Consider the following 24781-nt stretch of genomic DNA (forward strand, 5'->3'; position numbering starts at 1 on the left):
ATATAGCTTATACATTTTAATAAAATTTAGGCAATAATTTGTAAGAAATTGTATTGTTAATAAATGATAACAAATCCCTAAAACGCGAGTGAAGTCATAAGACACTAGTTATAGTATGAAAATAACCGTTTAGCTTAAGTAAGTCTTATGGGTACCAAATGATCAACCTAATGACTACGCTCTAGAAAACGCACTATGAGAACGTGCGCTTTGGTTTCGATACTTTCGGAAAACAAGACTAGTTGTCACCTGCAGGTTAGCTCGCATTTTAGGGGTTGGTCAATAGGTAATATACATAAAAAGTAGCATGTATGACCTTTGAATTCAATCTTACTTTTCACCAAATTTCATCGGTTCAGCTGCTTGGCCGTGAAAGAGCAACAGACTGATAGTTACTTTTTCATATATAATATTAGTAAAGATTTTATTTCCATGTTTACAATGTACGAAATCTGCGATCCGCTTAGGAACCTACACCATTTATTTTTATTATGTAGTTTCAATGCATTCTTTATACACTGACTTTTTTTTATGATATAGGTTATATAACTGTAAATATTTAAATAATTAAATAAGTGGAAAAAAACGGGGCGAGGTGATTGCGGGTTCAAACCCAGACGAGCACCACTGAATTTTCAAATGCTTAATTTGTGTTTATAAGTCATCTCGTGCTCGGCGGTGAAGGAAAACATCGTGAGGAAACCTGCATGTGTGTAATTTCAACGCAATTTTGTCACATCCGCATTACAGCAGCGAGGTAGATTAAGCTCCAAACCTTCTCAACAAAGGGCGAGGGTTTAAACCGCAGTGGGAAATTTACAAGCTCTTACTGCAATAAAAATCATGAACCATTTGTATACATTTTATTACACTTAAAAAGATTCCAATATCTTACAATCAAAGAATACTTTTATTCATACATACTGTACATCACTCATTGAAAAGTCCGTTTTTATTTATGATCAATACAATTTATTTTACTGTTTAATGTATTCTTAATAAATTGAATCATATTATGAATAATTTATCTTTGTTTCTATGACAAAAACACATACTTAAAAATGATATTAAATTCAACACATTGTTTAGCAAGCAAATCAATTTTCAGGGAAACATATCATGCCAGGTGGCTATTATGGAGGCAAAAGTCACACATTTACACACAGATTTACATACATAATTTGAATAAATATATATAAATATCTGAACAGTTGCCTGGTATGAGATATTCACCGAAAACTTTAAATAAGTGGACACCTAATTTTTTCATATGCATTAAAGTTTCAAGTACAAAAATATGTTCTTTTGGCTCAGCGATGTCTTCGTAATCACTTTATACATGGACTTAGGTTTATTTTCTTATGCCTAAAATATGAGGTATAAATAACATTGACAAGTTTCAATTAAATCATTTTATTATCTGTATCCCTTCCATAGACAAAGCAAGTATGAAGTATTTTGCCATTTGTAAGAATTATCTACCATGATTTATATTTTTCTAGAACAATCCTTTTTCAGATATTTAATTATAATTTATTTAATACGTCGTGCGCACATTTTACAACCTTTAACAAGGACAAATAGTTTTAACATATTTACCAAACTTTTATGTTAATTTTAAAACCCAGATCACACAGCCTGTACAGCCGATTGAGTCACTATTAACTCTACCGACAAAATAATAAGTAATAACAGTAGAGATTAATTTATTGCAACAATTAATGCATTGAATTATATCAACTAGTAGTAGTAATATTTAATACATTTTATTTACGTTCAGTTTTCAATAAAGAAAAGATACTAAATTATCATCCTACAAAAACAACCATTCAATAATGATAATTATCCAACGATACATTTCGGTCACAGAGACTAAACTAGAGGCTATCTATTTGGGCAGGATATTACATTACACATATATATCTGCAAACATATGTGCACTATCAATTCCCTTACTTTTGTCTGTCTGATGGTATGACACGACGAAGATAGACCAATTATCCTTACAAATTGTCAATTTATCGCGTTGAATAGAATGTAACAGAATTAATGTCATGACAGTATAACCGATTTCCTATTATTTTAATTTTTTTATCCACTTTGACATAAAAGTTACAATTCAGGCTAATTTTGATATTGCAGCATATGATAACTTCGTATCGTTTTGGTTCAGATTCTATCGATAAAGAATCGACTTTGGTTTGGATCTGAATCGGTAACATATGAAGGGGTCAGGGGAAAAACAACTTTTGTCCACTTTTTATATTTTTTCCACTAGCAATACCATCTGAAAGTACATTGCTGTCACTATATCCTCCCAAAAATAAACAGGACAATAAAATCCGGAGTCACGAGTTATTTTGTTTTTAAAATACAGGTACTGGTTAATAACACCCATAGTCCGTTATGTTCAGGAAAAAAATAACTGTTGTCCATGGTCCATGACAGTGACTATGGCACTAATAAATCAGAAGGCACCCTGTGAAACACCAGATGACTGGAGAAAAGTAGTGTCTGAGTCAAGAGCAAAACCTTCACCTTTTCAGGTTATTGATGTTGATCAGCCTTTAGTCAGATCTTGGACCAAGTTTTTAACACCAATTTATAAAAAGACATGCCCATTTTTATCTAGACCTATTCGTGAAATAAGAGTTGAGATTTCACATCCTCGCCTCATTTTCTACAGGAATTCTTGTAATGGTCACTGGACATCCTCTGTTATGCTGGATTCAAAAAGAAAAAGAGGAAACGCAACACCTTGTGCAGAGCCTATTGATTCAGCAGAATTTATCCTGCCTGAACAAGCGTACAAGGACATTTTACCAATAAGTAAAGCAAAATTCCAAGACATTCAGTCGTTATCAAAATATTGCAACCCTGCAGCAAAACAATATTATTCAACACTAAAGTATAGTTAGGATTCAGCTCATATTACATTAAAGTTACAATGTACCTCAGGGACATTATTTGTTTTTCCCCTGAATTTGGTGGACATAGGTTGTTTTTTTACTGATAAATCTGACTTTGAAGTTTTTTTTTATTGTAACCTCTAAATAAGCCAGGTTCAAAACTAAAAAAGTGTAACATTACATTAACAATACACATATGTTTATAATAAAAAAGAATTTTTATTTATATGGCTTTAATTTATCATTTTATCCATGATCTAAACTGTTAATTAGTAATATCTCAGTGTGCTCATTAAGTGATAAAAGTTGTTTTTCCCCTGAACCCTTCATATCGTAACCGTTATAAATTAGTAGAATTGGCGCCGATACTTGGAACTTGGAAGTTGAAACTCTGAACTGTTATTCAAAATCCATAACTGTATAATTCCAAAAAAATTTCTTGATCCGAGCCAGGATTTCAACTGCAACTCCGCCTCAGCAGCCTTTTAAACTTGCCACTAGACCACCGAGGTACTATTATGCCTCTGAGGATATTGGTAAGCACTAGTCTTTATATAAAACTTTTAACTTATACTGTGAGTTTTTGTCACATGAATCACGATAAGAAACAGTTGGACTTACATTTAATAATGAAATATTTTCTTACTTGCTAGTAATACACCGGATATTTAAAATATGTGGATAGTTATTATTACATAGAAACATTGATAATTTTATTTAACGTCACGATAGATGCTTTATTTTCTAACTACTGATAGGGCTCTGTGCAAGCCCGCCTACCTAGGCGGGCACATGCCATCAGATATTCTACTGCCAAATAGTAATACTTTGTATTATTATGTTCCAGCTTGAAGGATGAGTGAAGCAAAGTAACTACTGGCACAAGGTACTTAACACCTTAATTCCCAAGGTTGGTGTAGTGGTTAACATTGCCTACAGCGCCAATGTCTATGACCACTTACCATCAGGTGACCCATTTGCCTGTCCTACCCATATCATAAAAATAAACTGGTGTGCTAAAGAGTCCCCCATTTGCTTCACAGTAAAAACTGTTCATATAGCACAGAACCAATACACTTTTTAGTAGTACATACAACCGCAAATATCACGAACGCACTCGATTCTTAATGTCTTTAACGTATGACCGCGTCCACAAGCGCTATATTGGCTGATTCATTACATCAGGCTTGGACGTCGACACAACGACAGACGTATTTAACGTTGCAATGGTGACGTCACTTGCGTGAGTGCGGCTCGTGTAACCGGTACAAGTTAAATAGCACACATGATACACGTCACTTATACTTATAATCAGACCAATTTAAAATGTTACACATCCGATTACGTCTTTCATCACATTAGTCTATATTGATAGAAACACCGTTAAACGGTGTTAGTTGTATCAGAGATTGAACGTGTCCAGACGTAACTTCCCCTCGTTCTCCGTCAAGAACAACAGATCAGCCATCGTCTGCTCACATATTGCTTCTTCAGCCTTTTCTGACATCTGAAACGTAATTAAAACCATGTTTTGTTACCTTGTAATAAACGTAAATTTTTAAATATATATATTTATGTACTTGTAAATAAAAAACGATTTTATGTTGATAACTTTTTTTATACTATTTGAAGATGGACGGGTTAATGGGCCACCTGATGGTATGTGGTCATCAACGCCCATAGACAATATGCCACCTTAAAGCTTGCAGTTTCTGAAATCCATTAGCTTAATGGACTCAATACTAGGTCAATGCTTATTAATCGCCTATAGCGTCACCAGCGGCCATCTACCAAGCCCCATTCAGATTAGTTAATTCGACCTTGATCAGCGTTTCAGAAACTGGAGGTAGGAGCGCAGATTTAATTCGATAAACGTCGACCTTGATTTGTTATCTTCAAACTTAATTAAAAATAACTGAACACCCAAAAAAAGTATATTCTCAAAATAAAAAGAATATGCTTAACTATGCTGACACAAACTTTTAATAACTAAACAAGTTTTTCAACATTATAATTCCAATATAAGTAATTTAGGATTTTTTTTTAATGGCATTGGTCGGCGGACGAGCATATGAGCCATCTGATGGTAAGTGGTCACCACTGCCCATAGACAGAGGTGCTGTAAGAAATATTAACCATTCCTTACATCACCTACGCGCCACCAACTTTGGGAACTAAGATGTTATGTCCGTTGTGCCTGTGATTACACTGGCTCACTCACTCTTCTAACCAAAAAACAACAATACAAAGTACTGATTTTTGGCGGTAGAGTATCTGATGAGTGGGTGGCACCTACCCAGACGGGCTTGCACAAAGCCCTACCACCAAGTAAATTTAAAAAAAAGCTTCGTTACTTTGTGATAAAATGATAACTTTCAATATATGTAAGCAAGAGGAACGTATTTCCTCACCCGCCCTGTATCAAGATCGCTTTATGTTTGCATTTAAATATAGCAGATTTATTACGGCAAAAATGCATATTTAGTGGCATTTTTCGTATGGCAGTCAAAGTTCTAATAACGATAGAAACAAACATACCGGTCTATAGTTGCAGTCCGTCGAAGGCGGGAATTTGAAGTTGGGTCCGAAGTTGACGCTGACTGTGACGTTCTTGTGCAGCGACACGGTGGGGTAGTAGCAGCCCTGGTAGATGTCCGCGAACGCCTCGCCCTGGCACTCGCCGTTCTTGAAGTAAAATATCCGACTGCCCGGGAGGGCCTTCAGGTTGTTCAGCGATTCCTGAATGTTGTCTTTATCTTCGTAGTAGAGGTGACTCTTGAATTTGACTAGAGGCTGCAACGGATAAGGGGTTCGATTGTACTTAAATAATTACGTTTCGTACGTAACGAGCAATGTAATGAAGACGATTTGATAAAAGATTTTTTTCATCATAAGGGACACCCGGTTGGAACGAAGTCGCCGTATATGGAGTATACAATAAATTAACAATAACAACAACATTAACAATTTCTACCGATTCACTCTACTGTGAACCGCGTAAAAGAAAAAATATAAAGTTCTTTCCAAAAATACATAAAGACCTATGCACAATATTCATCCTTCTGCGCTCATTCATATATTTAATAAAATAAATATATACGTAGAACAATAGTATGAACAGTGTTTAGTGTTTAGTGTTTAGTGTTTAGCGTTTAGCGTGTAATTACAGATAGCTCTGTACAGCAGCGGCCACTCACCCTGTCCTTGTAGGTGTTGGGCGTGTACTTGGTGGCGGTGCTGTCGGGCATCACGATGAGGAAGCCCAGCGTGTCGCCCTCGCCGTACGCCGCGCTGTAGCGCTTCCCGCGGGACTCGTGGAACCTGCACCGACAGTCCCGGAGGCGCTCTTGGCCATTTATGTATATTAACAAAACGTTACGTACCTCCCGCCTCCCTCTACTCTGATCGGTCGAGACGTGAGATTCAATATTATAATAGTAACTTTGAATGTATTAAGAAAGATTTTACGCGATAATAAATGTAATAGACTGAGAGTAGAGTTTGCTATTGTACTGCAAGTCTGCGGAATGGCTCTTAGACTATAATACAAATACCATTTAAAAAACTATTTAAAATTTAAACAATAATGAATTCCGTCACTGCCTCCGATAAATTTAAGGAGACGTAATATGTTATTACGTATTTGTGATACCGCAAACTTAGTAAAACATCTACTGAACTCAAAATTGGAAAAATAATGCTGATTGTAATTCCAAAGGTTTTAATTAAAAGACATTTTTTAAATTAATAAACGAACCCTTAATTTTTTTCACTACGTCTAATAGATTACACATTTAAGAAAATACATGTTGTTTTTGATTTTGTCGTACGATTTTTAGTTTCAATTTAAATAATATTTTATTTACACTAAAAAATATATCGTCAGGTACCAAAAGGCAGCGACTTGGCAGCCGATGCGTGCGTGTGCGTACAGACGCAGACCCACCTGGTGCCCTTGCGGCTGCGCCACGAGTAGCCGAACTTGTCGTAGCCGAGCGGCGCCTGCAGGTTGGCGTAGCGGCGCCCCCAGCCCAGCCGCGTGGCCGCGCCCTCCGGCATCTCCTCCACGGCCGCCTCCCAGTACCACGAGCCGCGCGACACGCCTGCAACACGCACGCCGCCCCACGTCGGTAGGGAAGGTGAAACTTTCGGGACCATTTACCACCAGGAGTCCCATTTGACGTGTGTTTGTTTCGTTGCCTGACAGTTTACGATGTAAAACTAAAATGCATAGAACTGCCTTTTTATATTTATTTTGCATTTATATTTTAGACACGAAATTTTGCATACTAGACGTCAACGGCGGCACACGGGAGGTGCCCTTGGGACGACGGACTATGTGCCTTTAAGTGAGCACTCAGTATCCGGCCGAGTATTGTACGACCTTGCGATGCTGACGCGGCTACCCTAACCAAGAGCAAAAATCAATTCGAAAAATAATAACAACAGTGACCGTATCATCATCAAAAAAATCTCACCATGTGTCGCTCTGACCATGCAGTAACCCTTCTCGCCAGTGACCGCAAGTCTGTCCTCAGCGATCTTCAGTTGCGGAGCGCGGTCGTGCAAAGCCAGTAGCACAATACCGGGACACAGCGACCGGTAGAGCCAGCCTGGGATCGGTTTACCACTCCACTCGTTGCTTTCATCGAACTCCTAGAATATATACGCACGTAATAAGAATATCGTATACTAAGTATCAGAGACTTAATCCTTATTTTTAATTAAATAGAACAAACATTATTAAAAAAGGGCCAGTAAGATATAAAGGCGGGCGACGTATAGGTGTTTTGAGGAATGGTTTAAATTTCTTACAGCACCAATGTCTATGGGCGATGGTGATCACTTACCTTAAGAAGGCCATTTGCACATCCGCCTATACATAATAAATATAATTGATTAAAACGGAAAAAATACAAGAAAATAGACAAAACACTCGCCCAAAAAAACTCAAGTTCTAATGAATACCTATAGAAGTTATCATTAGTACATATAGTACAGCAGAGCAGCTATCAGCAAAATTATATGGAATATGTAAATACGGTTTGCTTAACTTTCCTCCTCCTGCCATCGAAATGGACTAAAGTTTAGCAACTCACCTGTCTAAACGGCGCATGGGGGTCTGGCTCAGCAAGTATGTACCGATAGCCGTCCTTGTTGAAAGGATGTTCAGTGGGGTAGCCGTGTGAGGGTAGTTTTAACGCGCTCAAGTCAGCTGACCGACCTTTCTTGCCCACCGGCGCGCTCGCTTCGAGTCCCACGGCCGGACGACGCTTTCCCTGACGCCCTTTTACATTGCCACCTAGAGGAACTGCGAAAAAATTAATCACGTAAACATATATGTACATTAATTATTATTTTAAAATAAACAGACACGGTTCCATATAAAGTTTATTATGTATGTACTTTTACTATTATATAAGAGCCATCCCAGTGATTACAGAAAATGAATCTTAACACTTAGCACCACTAAATTCATGTGCTTAATTTGTATTCATCTCAAACTTGGCGGCGAAGGAAAACAACGTGACAAAACCTGCACATGACAATCTGCCACGAAACAGGAAGGGAGAGTAAGTTCCAAACTTACTCTTCATTCTGAGATTCTGGGTTCTGATAAAAGCTTCTTCTGTGGAAAAGTTCTCAGTAAAAGCCTGGAATCTGGAAGTTTGAACTGTATACACTCTTGTGCCTCGAAAAGTACATAAAGTCATTAATCGTGCGCCTGAACTCTTCCCAGTCATATCGGATTTGTTGTCCCATTGGATTATGAGAATGAGGGATAAGAGAGCGCACTTGTGTTTGCACGAACACAAGCATGCACTATATGTGCGCTAGTTGGCTGATTGAGATTTGCCGCCATGACCGAAATCGGTGATGACGTCATCATGAGTTGAACAATCACCAGAAATCAAAATTGAGATTATTATCAACATATGACCTTGAAAAGTGCATACATCGTACACGCATGTCGTAATGTAACATTACAGCGTTTATTTCGGTGTTGTTTCGTGTAATGACTAAGACGGACCGGTCAATGCCATTTGATATATACATTTTTATAGTCTAGACAAACGAAGATCATTTTAAAGTACTCTGCCAAATTTCAAAACTCAGTATGTGCCAATTTTTTATAATGGCGCGTTATGTATTTACTGTCAATTTTCCAATAAATTTGTCATACCAATAATTACACCTATGTTGCCATTAAATCTAACCGAACTTACTAGATTATTATTTCCTCTTTTAATAATATATAAAGTAGAATGATTTCCATGTCTTTCTGTATATTTCATAAATCACTGCACCGTTTTATATATAGAGTTAATAATTGTAAAAATACTAAAAAATATACCAAGTACACATTTACAACCTAAATCCATTTATACATAAAAGACTTTTGAATAAAGTCTGTAAACGTGAATCGGAATTGAAGTGCATAATTTGGCAGTTACCATTTTCTGTCAATGACGTATAGCAAAGTATGTACGCGAAACGTACATTGTACGTTTATATTATATTTTGTTAACGTGTATTATGCAATACGTTTTTACTTCAAAGATAAAACAATTTGCCGTCAATTATAGTATGGAAATATAAAAACATGCTAATTACGTTAGGACAAAGCATCTACGAAGAAACAAGAAATTCAAGAAAAAGAATTTAAAACATAACATAATATTATTAACAAAAATGTTAAAGCCACGTTAAGAATTGAATATTTTATTTAAGCAAGATTTAATAAGAATTTATTTAATTATTATTTCAAACCATTTCTGGAGTTAGAAAGAGTAGAGTCAAAGCGAGAAGTGTTTCAGTTTTCAATATCGAAACGAAATCAATAAATAATAATAATAAAATTATATTCCATATTATAATTAGTGTATAGATAATCTTGTAAACATTGTCATCCCCATTACACCCTTAATATAGCCCCTATATTTGTGGATATGAAATTATTTGTATGGCTTAGAATTTCAATAGTTAGTACTGAAAAATTAAAGTTTTACGTTAAACGTTGTCACCTGCATTACACCCTTGCTAACTGAAGATTAATCAAAACATGATATAAATCTATTTACACACGAAGACGTGACGTATCACATCGTATCGTGCATTAGTATGAGTGACGCTCGTGTTTACAAGATGCCTTCGTGTGTGAGATGACTAATGAGCAAAAAAAAAAAACAAATTAGATTATGTTTGTTAATACACGCCGATAATTAAGAATAGGCGTGCCGTCAATGAATAGATCTATAAGAACCCTTCATCACTCGCGAGTGAAGTTTTTTTTTTTAAATTTCATTGGTCGGCGTACTAGCATATGGGCCACCTGATGGTAAGTGGTCACCACCGCCCATAGACAAAGGCGCTGTAAGAAATATTAACCATTCCTTACATGCACCTATGCGTCCCTTGTGCAGGATTTCGGCATATAAAGTTCGGCAAGCAAGAAACTTAAATAAATTATTAAATCTATATGTTAATTAATACTATTAAAATATAATTTATCCTTATTGAAACGCATTAATATATATTTATAAAATAACATATCCTGACTGACTGATTCATCGTCGCCGAGCTTAAACTATTAACGTTAGGGCCATGAAATTTGATGAATAGGTTATTTTTATTAAATAGACATCCACTAAGGAAGGAATTTTGGAAATTCTACCTCTAAGGGAGTAAAATAGGGGTTAAAACTTTGTATGGAATTCCGTATTTTTTTTAGTTAGGAGTAAGAACCTTCATTTTGGGCTACTAATTAATAATGAGTAGATACATATGTATCTTAAGCGTTTCTGGATATTCTAATCTAAGGGTTGAAATCACACATATGTGGTACACAAAGAGGTATTAAATTTACGTAATATTTTAAGCTAATCTGTAAATATATTCAACTTCCACGCGAACAAAACCGCGGGCAACAGCTAGTATCATGTACAAATGAAATTATATAAAATCAAAAATATTCCTCATTCAGGTAGGCTTGAATTAAGTCGTCACGGTAACATGCGTAAGCGATCCCGTGGCGCCCGCCGAAAGACGGAGAGGGTACCGCTGGTTTTTTAGTGGGTAAACCCGGCGTACTTGGGCGCACTCGGCGTCCAGGGCTCCGGGGAGTTGCACACACCCCCCTCCCACTTACCTTCACGTGGGGGAAGCGCGTAAAGCGTTTTTCCAGCGAGAAAAAAAAAGGCTTGAATTATGTATTCGAAATCCTAAATGGCTAATTCTGTGATGTACATTTGTATTCCAGTTTATTTTGAGTGCTATAAACGTTAATCAGAACGGTAATAACACATATCCGTATGAGATACAGATTAATTTACTAACAGAGAATGAATTTATTAATAACGCAATATTGAGGAGTGTTTCGTGATTCAGATACGGCTATTAATATCTCATTATACTATATTCCCGTGGTAGGAGGTTTAACAATAAACAAATCTTATTTATACCACGCGATTCGTTAATAACTCTACTATATTATTCACTACGAATAGTTCATGATGAACATCTTTATTTATAAAACACTTTTCCATTATCACAACTAGTTATATACACTTTGACTAACACACTTCCAACGTTCCGATAACAACTACGAGAATATTAAAAACGCCATTTTTTCCTAACCAATAATTCGAACGATTATTTTACATCTCGACCAATTACCAATTCAATGTCGAGATGTTTATTTATCTAAAAATCAAAATTAAAATATACTTTATTCAAGTAAGCTTTTACGAGCACTTTTGAATCGTCATTTAACAAACTATATTTAAGTGAAGCTACCACCCGTTCGGAATGTAGATTCTATCGAGAAGGATCGATCCAAGAAACTCGGTAGTTAATCTTTTTCAACATCTAAAAATACATTCATGTTAGTTAAATACAATTATATATGTATGTAATAAATCCTTTCTGCCTTTTTTGTCATCTATATAATCTTGTATCGAATAATATGCCTTCTTTACCAATGTATATTTACAAATGATTGTATTGTAAAATTGTATTTATGAAACGTCAAAGTTAAAAATGTCTGTGATTAATCTTCACTCCTGTGATTATAATAAGTCATAACGCCCGTATCTAATTTTATATATTACATTGTATATTATTAATAGTATATTGAACATGATAAAAACAATCGCTGATCTTATAACATAACATATATAACATATAACAATACCGTGACCTAAGGGATTAAGAGAGCGTAGAGCGTGCATTTAGTTATATATCATGCAGAAACGAATATATATATATATATATATATATATATATATATATATATATATGTATATATTTACTTTGTAGTAGGGCTTTGTGCAAACCCATATGGGGAGGTCGACCCAATCATCATGAATTCTACCGCCAAACAGCAGTACTCAGTATTGTTGTGTTCCGACTTGAAGGTTGCTCACCCTTCAAGCGAGAACTACCAGCCAATGTAACTACAGGCACAAGGGACATAACATCTAAGTTCCCAAGGTTGGTGGCGCATTGGCGATGTTAAAAATATTGGAGCGGTGGTGACATCTTACCATCAGGTGGCCCATTTGCTTGGCCACCTATCTATATAATATATATATACTATTAATAATAAATAAGCACTAAAACCACAAAAGTATATATTAAATATAAATATACCCAAAGGACACTTCAATCTCAAATTTGTGTTTTGTTGGTTGAACATTTTCACACGATAGAACGTATTATATAATTACTTTTTTAAATTGATACTTGTATATTTGCTATATGCGTAATATTCTGCCAAAGACACGTCAATCAACTTTTTTTTATAAAAAATTGATAATTTATCACCAAAGAGTTTTTATGTGCCCACAAGTGCTATCAGAGGATTTTTCTTTTAGAATATAAAAAAATATATATTTTTTACTATAAAAATCGTTACTCGCTTTGAATTTATTTTTTCTTCTAATAATATTGGACAACATCACATACATTACTCTGATCCCAGTGTAAGTAGCTAAAGCACTTGTGTTATGGAAAATAAGAAGTAACGATGGTACCACATAAACCCAGACCCAAAACAACATAGAAAACTAATGAACTTTTTCTACATCGACTCAGCCAGGAATCGAACCCGGGACCTCGGAGTGGGGTACCCATGAAAACCGGTGTACACATTATTCGACCACGGAGGGTCTTCGTTGAATAATAAATACGCATTACATAAGAGACATGTAGGTTTATATCATTGACATAAAATTAAAAAAAAACGCAAGCCTGAAGCGAGAGTAATTATTCTCGAATAATACACGATTAAAACATCGAAACGAATTTTATTCAAATCTTCGATTATTTATCAAAGACAAATTAATGAATTTATTAATTATTCAAATTTGCAAATTTATACAGATTACATTCAATCTCAACAAACGAAATTCACTGCTTTATAAATTTTTACTTTCTCATACTTAAGTGTGAAGAATGAAGGAGATACTATGAATTTAACAGAAAAGGGGACATTCCCAGACAAGTTACACGTCGATTAACGAATTCGCATCAAAATATATAGAAATGACATAACATCAAAGTTACGTGATCAAAGACTGATGGAAGTAAAGCGATTAAGAATGCTTGGAATGGAATAGAAAGCATTTGTTGCCGTATACCACAGAATTGTATTATATTCAGTGGCGTAGCTAGGTGGGTAAGGGCCCCGATGCATAGAAAAAGAATCTGGCCCTCACCCCCTCTTTAACGTATATTGGCATTCTAAATTATAGATAGTAATAAGAATGGGATACAGGATACAGTGAGTTGAACATATCATTAGTAAGTTAAATCCTTACTTCATCTCTATTCAAAGCTCTTTTCATAGCTTAGGTTAGAGGGCCCCCAGACTTCAGGGACCCTGGTGCACTGCACCACCTGGCCCTACGATAGCTACGCCACTGATTATATTTCATTTATTAAATTGATGTAGTTTATTCAACGATCATTCTTTTTGTGGGGCTTTGTGCAAGCTTGTCTGTGTAGGTACTACTCAACATATGTTCTACCGCCAAATGTAATTACTTTGTACCGTGATGTTTTGATATAAGGATAAATGAGCCAGTGTAACTACAGGCCCAAGAAACGTCTTAATAATGAAGGTCGGTTTGAATCAATCTCCATTCTGTCAACCTACTTTCAATAAAAAAGACTTCGTCGTACTGTGTTAAGTAACGTCAATTTTTGTTTTATACTTTGATATTCTGAATCGCGCTTACGTTGTGTTTAAAGTCAAAAATCAAATCTAACTTTATACATAAATGTTTAACGTGTAAGATTTGTTATAGTAAATAATAGTTTTACTGAACTAACATCTACGTTAAATAAATGTTGAACCTAGAAGAAACGGAAATAAAAATAGTTTAATCATATATTTAAAACAATACAATTTTATGATAATGACTATTTGCAGCTGTTGAAATAAACATCAGTCTCCTACGTGTATTCTCTGTCATACGTGACATTGGCTGAATATTATGCGCCCAGTAACTCAGATACAAGACTATAAATAATAAGAGTCAATTAAAAAAAAAAAGTACAGTTTGATCAAAATCGCTTCTTAAACCAAAATATGTCCGAACATAAAATACATATACAGAGGAATTGAGAACCTCGTTTCATAATTTTCTTCATTTCCCAAACGAGGAGAACAACCCTCAGGCACCGATATGAGGATGTCGTATTCATAGTAATCATTAAATTATCTTTGTTGTAAAGAGCGATTTAAATTTGGCCTTGTGAAAATTTCAATCTTAATACAGCGCCACCATACCGCTGACATACATATTTCTTAATGTTCTGCTGGTATAACTATAGCTGTATTGAATAGGATAAGCGTTTGAATACACTCTTGTAAAATCATAATCGGATTATAACATCTACCAATCTGAAATTGTAATTTTTTACGACCCCAACTGTTAACTCTACTGTTAAAGTAGGATATAATATGTTAGACTAAACGTTTAAATTAAAACGATGGAAAAGATTGACTATAAATTTTCTTATCGATTCTTCTTGGCAGAATCAACTTTCCGAATCGGTGATAGTTTTACAATTCATTTAACACAGGAACATGACGATTCCAATGTACTATTATGAACCTTAAATAAAGAATATTTTATTTTAATTTCAATGCTACTTGGACAAAGGCTGCCCACACCTCTTAAGAAGATTTATATCTTATCCACGCTGCTCCAAATTGCTGGATACAATGTGAAATTTTCAGAAGGAATCATAACATAATATATACATAGATTAATTAACTATTGCAGCACAATAAAACTCAGCGGTGCTTATCCGGTCTTGACCCGTAATCTTCGGTTAATATTGACGCGAAACTACATGGTACATTACCATTACCATTAACTAAATGTCACACTGGAGGAATAGTTAGCAAATATGTAATAAACTCTTTATTACATATTTGCAAATCAATTCAAGGATTTTCGTCCTTTCATTCAAAGTCTCACTTAGTATACACGTTTTTTAATCATCTTTTTTATTATATTTAAGCACTGGAAAGGTACCAATAAGTTTTTGCTGGTGTTGCTATATGTACTTAAATTCAATTTTCTTTTTTAGTCTTTGAAATGTTATTTATTTGTTGTTATATAGCAAGTATCTCTAATAAGAGAACAGTTTAAAACAGTAGCTCAATGACAAACAGGCCTACCACTTGGTTTATTAACGTTTATTTACCGCTGAAATGTAAACAATATATTTTACTATTTAACTCTATAGTGTTTTGAAGGGCGAGTATGAAAGTAGATGACCAAATGTCTACAACTAATATGTTATGCCCTTGTACCTGTAATTATACTGGCTCATGATTGGGGTAAAATTACAGGAGTAGGCGGTATTCAGTCGAGCACCCAACCATGCCTGCCTAGGGTAAATAGTATCAAAAACAAAGTAACGTATTTTATTCTAAATTCATTATTATACAATTAAAGAAATAAAGAAAGTTTTGTCTCCAGCTCATTTATAAGATAAAATGTTTTTTATTTTTAAAATCTTGTGTCATTGTAAAGGTCTTCAGTTGAATTTGTACCATTTCAATCATGATAAATAAATGCGAAAATTTGGATGGATGAATTTGTGACGTAATCAAACCTGAAGGACTGAATAGATCTGAATTAAATTTGAAACAGAGATAGCACATAAGTTTGTATCCCAGGAAAACCTACATGCACAATCCACCTTACCACCATGACCTTTCTCAAATCGTAACTACTTTTGTTATTGGTTGTTACTAGTTAATGTTACAAGATTATTATCTATTTTATTTACTTCATTAATAAATCGTATCTTCTTTAACTGAACAATATGGAATATGAGTACTGTGGAATACGCCAACACTTTTTCTGCCATTAATTTAGGTTCTAGTACTAAACATAATCTTTGTTTACAAATAAAACTCAAGGTTTGCACTAATCTGGTTGATGAATATTTTATTAGATGTTTTGAATAACCAGCAAAGTCCATGACCCCAAAAAACAAGAATTTATCTTTGTATGTTCGTCCTTCAAAATAAACGTTTGTTACACCCTTGTTCTACCCATACGAAGCCGAGACGAGTAACTATAAAATATAAACGATTATGAATTTAATTTTAACCGCGCAATACGCGTTTCAAATTTGTCTAAGCCGGTCCGTAACCCACGAATATCTTCCAAAAAGCTTTAATCCCTATCTACACAGCCACTGTGATTAATACCTTAACGGCAAACTTAGAACGCGCGTACTGCAGACTCGACGGCTATAAATAAAGACGGATCGATATCACAGCATTGAAGTTGCAGGTTTAAAGCAAGATTATAAACAAATATTAATTTATTCGAATTACGTTAGTATAATTCGTTACGTAACATCAGATAGGCAAAGCTGTTTTCGCAATTCATACTACAATTTGGCACACAAAGACACTTGGAGATAGAGGTCGTGAACTCAATATGAAAATGGTTATTATTATTTTTTTGCTGGAGATCGTATCTGCGCAGATATGGTGCCCGTGCCTAGTTTATCTTTTATATGATTTGGATTTACGTCATTTTAAAATTTCAGGTTCATATTACCAAGTAACATCACCTAGCAGGACTCCTGATGATGACTGATTTTTTTTTTATGTTAGTTTTTTAATTTCGTCATATTATATTGTCACTTTGTGACATGTTTTTGAATACATATATTTTTAAATTATGTGTATTTGTAGCATACGGTATGCGTTTAACAAACAAATCTATTTACTAAGGGATCTAATAACAGAAGATCGCTGACAATCCGCTTGAAGCACGATCTTCCCTCTTAACTAGAACATTCTAAAGGATTGGACGCAAAATGACTGACTTGTGCAGCGGGTGCATCAATCAATATATTAAATACATCGCAATATTCGCTTGTCTATGGATTTATTGTTTCGATACTATTCAATATTTTCTTTTATTTATTGTATTAAAATTACATAAGACTTTGCAAGCATATAATTTAAAAAAAAGAATATTATCTAAAATGTAGAGTGTATTTTTTTTACATTCGTTTTAAAAATATCCTAATATCGTGCGACGTATGAGATATCTTAAGAATGAATGAAAGACCAATTCCGGTGATAAGTAACAAAATAGACAAGATTGTATATTTCCAAGGGGTTTCCTGCGATATGTGACGTCATCACTACGAACTTAATTTGCACTCGTAACGTCAAATTATCAATTGTACGACGATAGTATGTATAAGTAAAAGTCACGTATAAATCACAAAAGCAACTTGCAGTCTGAAAATTTTAAGATCCACTTTTTTTCTTTGACCAAAAATTTTGGATAGTTTGTTAAAACAGATGAGTATATATATAACACTATAGCCGAGAGCGAAGCTATTGTTTACATAATCATCCTTAACTAAATACATATGCAAAATAACTACACAACGAAATCGACATGTAAATTCCATGCCACTTAATATTTAATTGATGTAAATTAACAATTAATATCTTAATAACAAACATTCGTATTTCGTTTTTAACTCGAAGCTCGTTTCGTTCGTTCCTAAATCGAATTAAATATTTAATAATAAATTCACATTAACATAATATTAACAACTTACTATCCACGATGAATTCTAGTTGAAATCACCTCTGTTTAAAAATTCTTACGAACCATTGATAAGATAAGTCATTGGGTCGTTCGCGTCCCAAATACGACTTACACCAAATACCTATCGAAACCGTATAGTTTTCCGGCCACTGCTTGATAACAAACATTAATATACTATTTACATTACATACAAATCATAACTATGGAACATGCGTTAACGAATTAATTATATAGTTAAATAAAAATTATCTAAAACTTACCAGCCATGAAGTTCAAGGTGAATTAAAATAATATGGAATCGATATAGAAATCGCGGAGCGAACGCGATGCTGCCTATGTGAGAGTTAAAGTCGAAGTAATGTTACACACAAGCGTCGGCCGTGCGTGTGTGAGTGACGTCCGTCGTCCGTGTAACCGTGTTCGATGTTTACAAACACAGTCGCATACAGAACAATGTCATTATTCAATACTTGAGCGGTCTAGAGTTTTATGTCGCAGTACGCTGGTCCGGTGTTACGGTATTTGTAATTGTGACGTTTCGTCGAAATTGTTGTCAATTTTTGTTCGCAAACGTCAGCGAATCTTACGAACATTATCAATATGATTTATGAATGTTTTTCGTTGCATAAACTTTTGACAGCAGCACAAGTTGACGATGGCCTCCTTCCTTTGGTAAAGACGCTTTGTACACAATGTTATCAATTGAAATCCTTATCGTTATGTTCATATTTTGTATACGTGAATATTTAACAGTTATAAGAATAATAAAATAACAGATCTTGTGTATGTTTGATGAATGATGTTACTAGTAAAGTAACGGTACGACATTAAAATATCATATTCTCTAAATAGCAATACTTAGTTTTTGTATTCCGTTTTGAAGGGTGAGCGAGCGATTGTAACAGGCTCAATGCTCATGACATCTTAGTGATCTTCCAAATTTGGTACAAATTATATCTACATTTGAATCTTTAAGCCTAAAGTTTTGATCTATGTTGCACGATAAAATTATTATTAATATTTATCACATGATGTACTAATAGTAATAAATTAATAAATGTAATAATATAATTACTTATTATTTTCATTAATTCATATCAAGCCAGGGTTGTTAGTTTTAAAAAAAAAACGCTTATTTCCTTGTACGGATCAAAGTAAGCAGTAGTATCTCATTAAACACTGACAAATTACAAAATCGTCATGAGAACTTCAATTTCGATTCATGTTATGTAATTTTTAAACAATAGACATACAGTCTATTATGCTTACCGAAAATAGTACTCATAAGTCATAAATCAAATATCTATTACGTAATTAACTAATATATATACATAAAGCCGAGATGGCCCAGTGGTTAAAACGCGTGCATCTTAATCGATGATTTCGGGTTCAAACCACTGAATTTTCATGTGCTTAATTTATGTTTATAATTCATCTCGTGCTCGGCGGTGAAGGAAAACATCGTGAGGAAACCTGCATGTGTCTAATTTCAACGAAATTCTGCCACATGTGTATTCCACCAACCCGCATTGCAGCAGCGTGGTGGAATATGCTCTAAACCTTCTCCTCAAAGGGAGAGAAGGCCTTTAGCCCAGCAGTGGGAAATTTACAGGCTGCTAATGCTAAAAAAAATATACATATATCATAATATCTATTAACTGCCCGCCTCAAGATCGTCCGGGTGAAATTAGATTATTTTTATTTATATCTAGAACGCAGCGCCACCTACCGTCCCATCTAAACAATTACATACAAAAACCATACAAATACATACAAAAAAAACAGTCCAAGCGTTTATGTGTAGTTCAGTTACATACAAGTATAGAAGATTATTATGTATAGAGATATTATTTTATAAAAAAAATATATCATGTTTGGCCTTGTGGTTAGAATGTGTAAGTATTAACTTAAGATAACTTAACATTGAGATTTTGTTTCTCGGCAGCGAAGGAAAACATCGTGAGCTACATATTGTATCGGATAAATGGTTATTTGTGTGGGTAAGTGGCTGCTACATCTGAGTAACGTGGTGGTATTAACTCCAAGCCTTCTCCTCAAGAGGAAACGTGGTCGTGACCTATCAGCGTTATATTCAAATAATTTCATTATTCATAAAGTTGTTAATGTAACCTTTGAGCACTATGCCTGTATTAGGAGACTGCGCTACATACACATTAGAGTACATGGGAAAAAACAAAAAAATATTTGTAAATTAATAATAAAAAGAAAAAATAGTAATATAATATTTAATTTACTTAATTAAGTAAGGCACAAGTATGCATATTATAGACTTGCTACCAATCCCGGCTACGCACGGGTAGCAAATGGATCTGCATGGAACGTTCATATTCGGTTCGATTCGGACCAACGCACGTGGAAGCTCTACACGTAATTCCAAATAAATCAAAATTAACTTAAATCAATACGGGTAGTTCGTAATGCGCAACTTAAATTAATGAATGAACTTTTTATATAATAAAATATACACACACAATACCCATATTATAAGGTCTTAAGGAAAAATTAGTAAGGAAGAATTAAAGTAGCATGTGTTGGACGAAATTCTGTCAACTTATCAATTATATATTTCAACTAAGCAATCTCTCTGGGCTATAAAAGGGATGACTGAAAGACAATTGCATGTGGCGGAGATGAGAATGCTGAGAGCAATGTGTGGTGTTACGCGAATGGATAGAGTAAGGAATGAGTACATAAGAGGAAGTTTGAAAGTGGCACCGGTAACCGAGAAGCTATCTGGAAACCGGCTGTCTTGGTATGGGCATGTGATGCGGAGGAATGAGGACCATGTTGTGAGAAAGGTTTCGAGTATGGATGTGGATGGATATAGAGGTAGGGGACGACCCAAGAAACGATGGATGGATTGTGTGAAAGACGATATGGTTAGAAAGAATGTTACTTGTAAGATGACGTCTGACAGAGAAGTATGGAAGAAGAAGACATGCTGCGCCGACCCCTAGTAAAATTGGGATAAGGGCAGGAGGATGATGAACTAAGCAATCTCTCATTGTACGTCAATCTTAACGAACTTTTCTCAAATGTCGAAAAAAAATAGTTTCCAATACATGTACAAGGTCTTCATTAATGCGAAAAATAGTTTGTTTATTTGTTTTTTAAGACACCACGCTTTAAGGCTTCAGAAAAGGACAAAGGATACTTAACATGTCGGTATCCAAACATGATACCAATAACCAAACATGTTATCTGTTAATTATCTTTATGAATACAAAGTGTCCCTCAAGTTATTGGTCGTCACGTCCCAGAGACATTGGAGCGTCATCAGTTTTAACCATTTCTATATAACCAATGCGCCGTCAATCTTGTGAACTGAGATGTTATGTCCCTTGTGCCTTTTAGAAAATTTAATCTTTAAGGTGAGGAATTAAAAAAAAATAAGATTATGACATAAAGCCGCGAGTGGTGATTAGCAGATTTCCCTCCTTAAAGGTAGGTTTTACAAAACCGATAAATTAGCTGACTGTTTAAAACACATCCTTTAATTATGATCACTGAAAAATATTTCAGGATTTTCCAAAATAACGCAGGGATAGGAAAGAAAATGTTGTTTTGCTTCTATTATTACGGTCATATTTTAGATTTTTTTATAAAAGTATAAATACTATATATAACCCCGGTCTCTATACTTAATCACCGGTGGTGAAGCACAAATGCCACCAGATGGCGCTGTACGGTCTAGGTGGTGAGTGAATATTGGCAGATGTACTACCTGCCTAGGAACTGCTATGTTACAACACTGAGTAACTTATTGGGGAATTGTAATTATTTGTAACAATTCCAAAATTCACTGATTTGGTCAAAATTTTGTCTCATTTTGTATATACCACACCTACATATGTTAGCCCATAGCCCACATTATGTTGTCCGAAGGAAACTTTAAATGCTTTTTAACTAAATTTTGTACAATTGATAGGATACACACATCGACTTTATAAACATAAGACTTACCAGTTGCGACACCCATGTCAGTGACCTTCAGCTGCCCTTGCTTGATCATGGCTTCGTAGTTAGGCTTTATGCTTGTCAATTCTATATTGAACAGGCCAAACATTGGCCCAAGGTTTGGGTCTTCCTCATAAGTGAAGAGAACTTGTATGTCTTTGACGAGAGCTCGTTGTACTGTGGCGTACCAGGACTGAGTTACCCTGCACATTATAAAGATTTTTTGACTTCAGTTTAATAATCATATTTTATAACTCTTACAAGGAGTTTAATAACAAAAGAGTTTTTATAATTAACAAGAAGTAACACTTATTAATATAAATTACAAACAAATTACTGGTAGCAATGAGATTAAAACATTATTTCACTTTGATATTATTATTTGTAGGCAACATTTACCTTATTGAATTAATTAATTAATTATATTAACAACATATAGTACATTATTGCCAAATATATACATTATATAGATACTTTGATTACAAATTGTGTTGTCAGTAACAGTACAAAAACTTAGTAAAAAGTTTTTAATGTCTATAGATTGTTATAATTGTTACTGTCATTATAGTTTTTTTGTTGTCTTTCCTGCAACGCTGGCAAGAAGGTCAATCTAAGGTTTTATAAAAAGATATATCCATAAACAGACAACACCTTTTTTATAAAAATTATGTGTTATGTAAGATGTATAAAAAACTTTTCTAGGTGACTTAAAGGTTAAAGCAAACAGATCATTGAATTTATTAGAAATACCTGGAACACATATTTATTTTTTAATTTATTAGTGTTGTACTTATATTATAAATGAAATTATATACGAAACATACTTGGACTTAAGGACAGACATAGGCTACTTTTTTCAACCTCTGAGGGTGTAATTTTGGGGATAAGGAGTAATATACAACTTCTTGAAGCACTCTCTAATATTCTTTTATAACTACGACTTTGTGCTAGACAGTATTTTGACATTGCAGGGTGACTTTATTATTATTTTATACATAATTCTCAAATAGAAGTACCCTAAGTTACTCCTTATTACAGTCCCATCAAAATCAGTCCAGCCTTTCCAGAGATTAGCCGGAACAAACAAACAGACCGACAAAAAATATTGTTTTGGTATATGTGTTGTGTATATACATATGCATTTAGTAAAAAGCTGTTATTTTAATATTACAAACAGACACTCCAATATTCTATTATATGTATATATATATTTGCTAAGGGTAAAAGAGCTGAGATGGCCCAGTGGCTAGAATGCGTGCATCTTAACCGATGATTTCGGGTTCAAACCCAGGCAGGCACCACTGAAATTTCATGTGCTTAATTTGTCTTTATAATTCATCTCGTGTTCGGCGGTGAAGGAAAACATCGTGAGGAAACCTGCATGTGTCTAATTTCAACGAAATTCTGCCACATGTGTATTCCGCCAACCCGCATTGGAGCAGCGTGGTGGGATATGCTCCAAACCTTCTCCTCAAAGGGAGAGGAGGCCTTTATCCCAGCAGTGGGACATTTACGGGCTGCTAATGTAATGTAATGTAAAGGGTAAATATGAATGAATGGTTGAAAAAGGGTAAGTATGAATAAATGGTTCACTTTTATTAAAAAATATATTTTACCTTCTTGGCATTGTAGTCATAGCTTCCCAGTACTGGTCAATGTAAGGAATGATCTCCCTATCTTTACTGAACATATTTTTGTTACTGCCTTCTTTACAGCTCTCCTGTTTAAGGTTTGCTATCGCTGTGAGGCACATTTGCGGAAAGGCTATAAAAATAAAACACTGATATAATATATAAATTAAATTAAATGTAATTATGCTAAATGATTCATTTCATAATACACTTAAAAACAAGTTATAAGTTACAGTTAATAATGAGTTTATTTAAATACAAAAAAAATAACTTTAAATAATAATAAAACATTTTTCATCACATCACACAAGTTTATTTTAATTTTTTTAAGTTCAACTATAATGTGGTGATTAATTTTAAATGTTAGTGTTTGCAACTGAGAATACATTCAGCTTTTTATATATTTTAATACTTACGAGCTTGATTTTTCTTAAAAGTTTCTAATCCGGTTGGTGAACAATTTTTGCAAATAAAGAGATAATTCGTCATAAAAGGCACTAATTTGCCTAACTGATATCCAATGCAGGACTCATGATACCATCTGTTGCACGACGCACATAACAGCTCAACTATATTAAGGTTGCGATCTTTACCACTAAGGACAAAAATAACATATTAATTATTACAACATCTATTAACACGTACTTTTTATTGTTTTAACAAATTTCGGTATGTTTTTACCAGTAACAGTTTCCCTGAGATTCCGATGAAAGTTTGTTTTTACTCTTATCGCTATTTTCCCCCGCTTTTTGAGATTCTGAATGCATGTTTTGACTATTGGACGCAATATCCATTTCAATAGATTTCTTTGTTGATTCCATCGATTGAGCAAATATTTTGCATTATATGACACTTTTATAATAAAAAACCCTTAGATTCACACATAATACTCATGCTTTTTAACGTAATTTATTAAATAATTTCAAGTTTAATTACGATTTACGACATTAGTACAAAGACAACGAATTTGACACTTTGACTTGATCTGACGTAAACTTTATAGTCGCAAGTACAATCGCAAAGTAGGTTACTTTTTTAATTAGTTCAAAAAATGTTTTTTAGAAAGTATTATAATAATTTTATATTATATATTTCATAATTTTATTACACATATTTATCAGTAAATGTATGTAATTCACACAATTATAAATTT

At 34.2% G+C, this 24781-nt stretch overlaps 1 protein-coding gene across 3 annotated transcripts; it reads right to left on the reverse strand.

Moving 5' to 3' along the window:
* Positions 1–3793: 3793 nt before the first annotated feature.
* Positions 3794–24590, reverse strand: LOC125065156 (set1/Ash2 histone methyltransferase complex subunit ASH2). 3 transcript variants are annotated; one of them, XM_047672627.1, is made up of 10 exons: positions 24310–24590; positions 24045–24223; positions 23614–23761; positions 22004–22200; positions 8009–8220; positions 7388–7565; positions 6856–7012; positions 6107–6230; positions 5448–5702; positions 3794–4416 (listed from the first exon to the last, which is right to left on the reverse strand). In XM_047672627.1, exons 1-10 carry the CDS (start codon positions 24447–24449, stop codon positions 4312–4314), a joined length of 1695 nt encoding a protein of 564 aa, XP_047528583.1. In that variant the 5' UTR covers positions 24450–24590; the 3' UTR covers positions 3794–4311. The 3 variants fall into 3 exon arrangements, with proteins under 3 accessions (XP_047528583.1, XP_047528585.1, XP_047528584.1); XM_047672629.1 differs by lacking the exons at positions 22004–22200; positions 23614–23761; positions 24045–24223; positions 24310–24590 and adding an exon at positions 18280–18363; XM_047672628.1 differs by lacking the exons at positions 22004–22200; positions 23614–23761; positions 24045–24223; positions 24310–24590 and adding an exon at positions 8500–8697.
* Positions 24591–24781: the final 191 nt, after the last annotated feature.

The sequence above is a fragment of the Vanessa atalanta genome, chromosome 7 (genome assembly GCF_905147765.1).
Source record: "Vanessa atalanta chromosome 7, ilVanAtal1.2, whole genome shotgun sequence".
Classification (NCBI taxonomy): Eukaryota; Metazoa; Arthropoda; class Insecta; order Lepidoptera; family Nymphalidae; genus Vanessa; species Vanessa atalanta.

Bases quoted from the DNA above. Each gene is read 5' to 3' on its own strand.
- LOC125065156 (XM_047672627.1), bottom strand. From the start codon at position 24,449: ATGGAATCAACAAAGAAATCTATTGAAATGGATATTGCGTCCAATAGT. The intron at 24,224-24,309 runs GTAAAAACATAC...TTTTGTCCTTAG, and splicing joins TCTCAGGGAAACTGTTACTG to TGGTAAAGATCGCAACCTTA. The intron at 23,762-24,044 runs GTAAGTATTAAA...TTATTTTTATAG, and splicing joins TTTTAAGAAAAATCAAGCTC to CCTTTCCGCAAATGTGCCTC.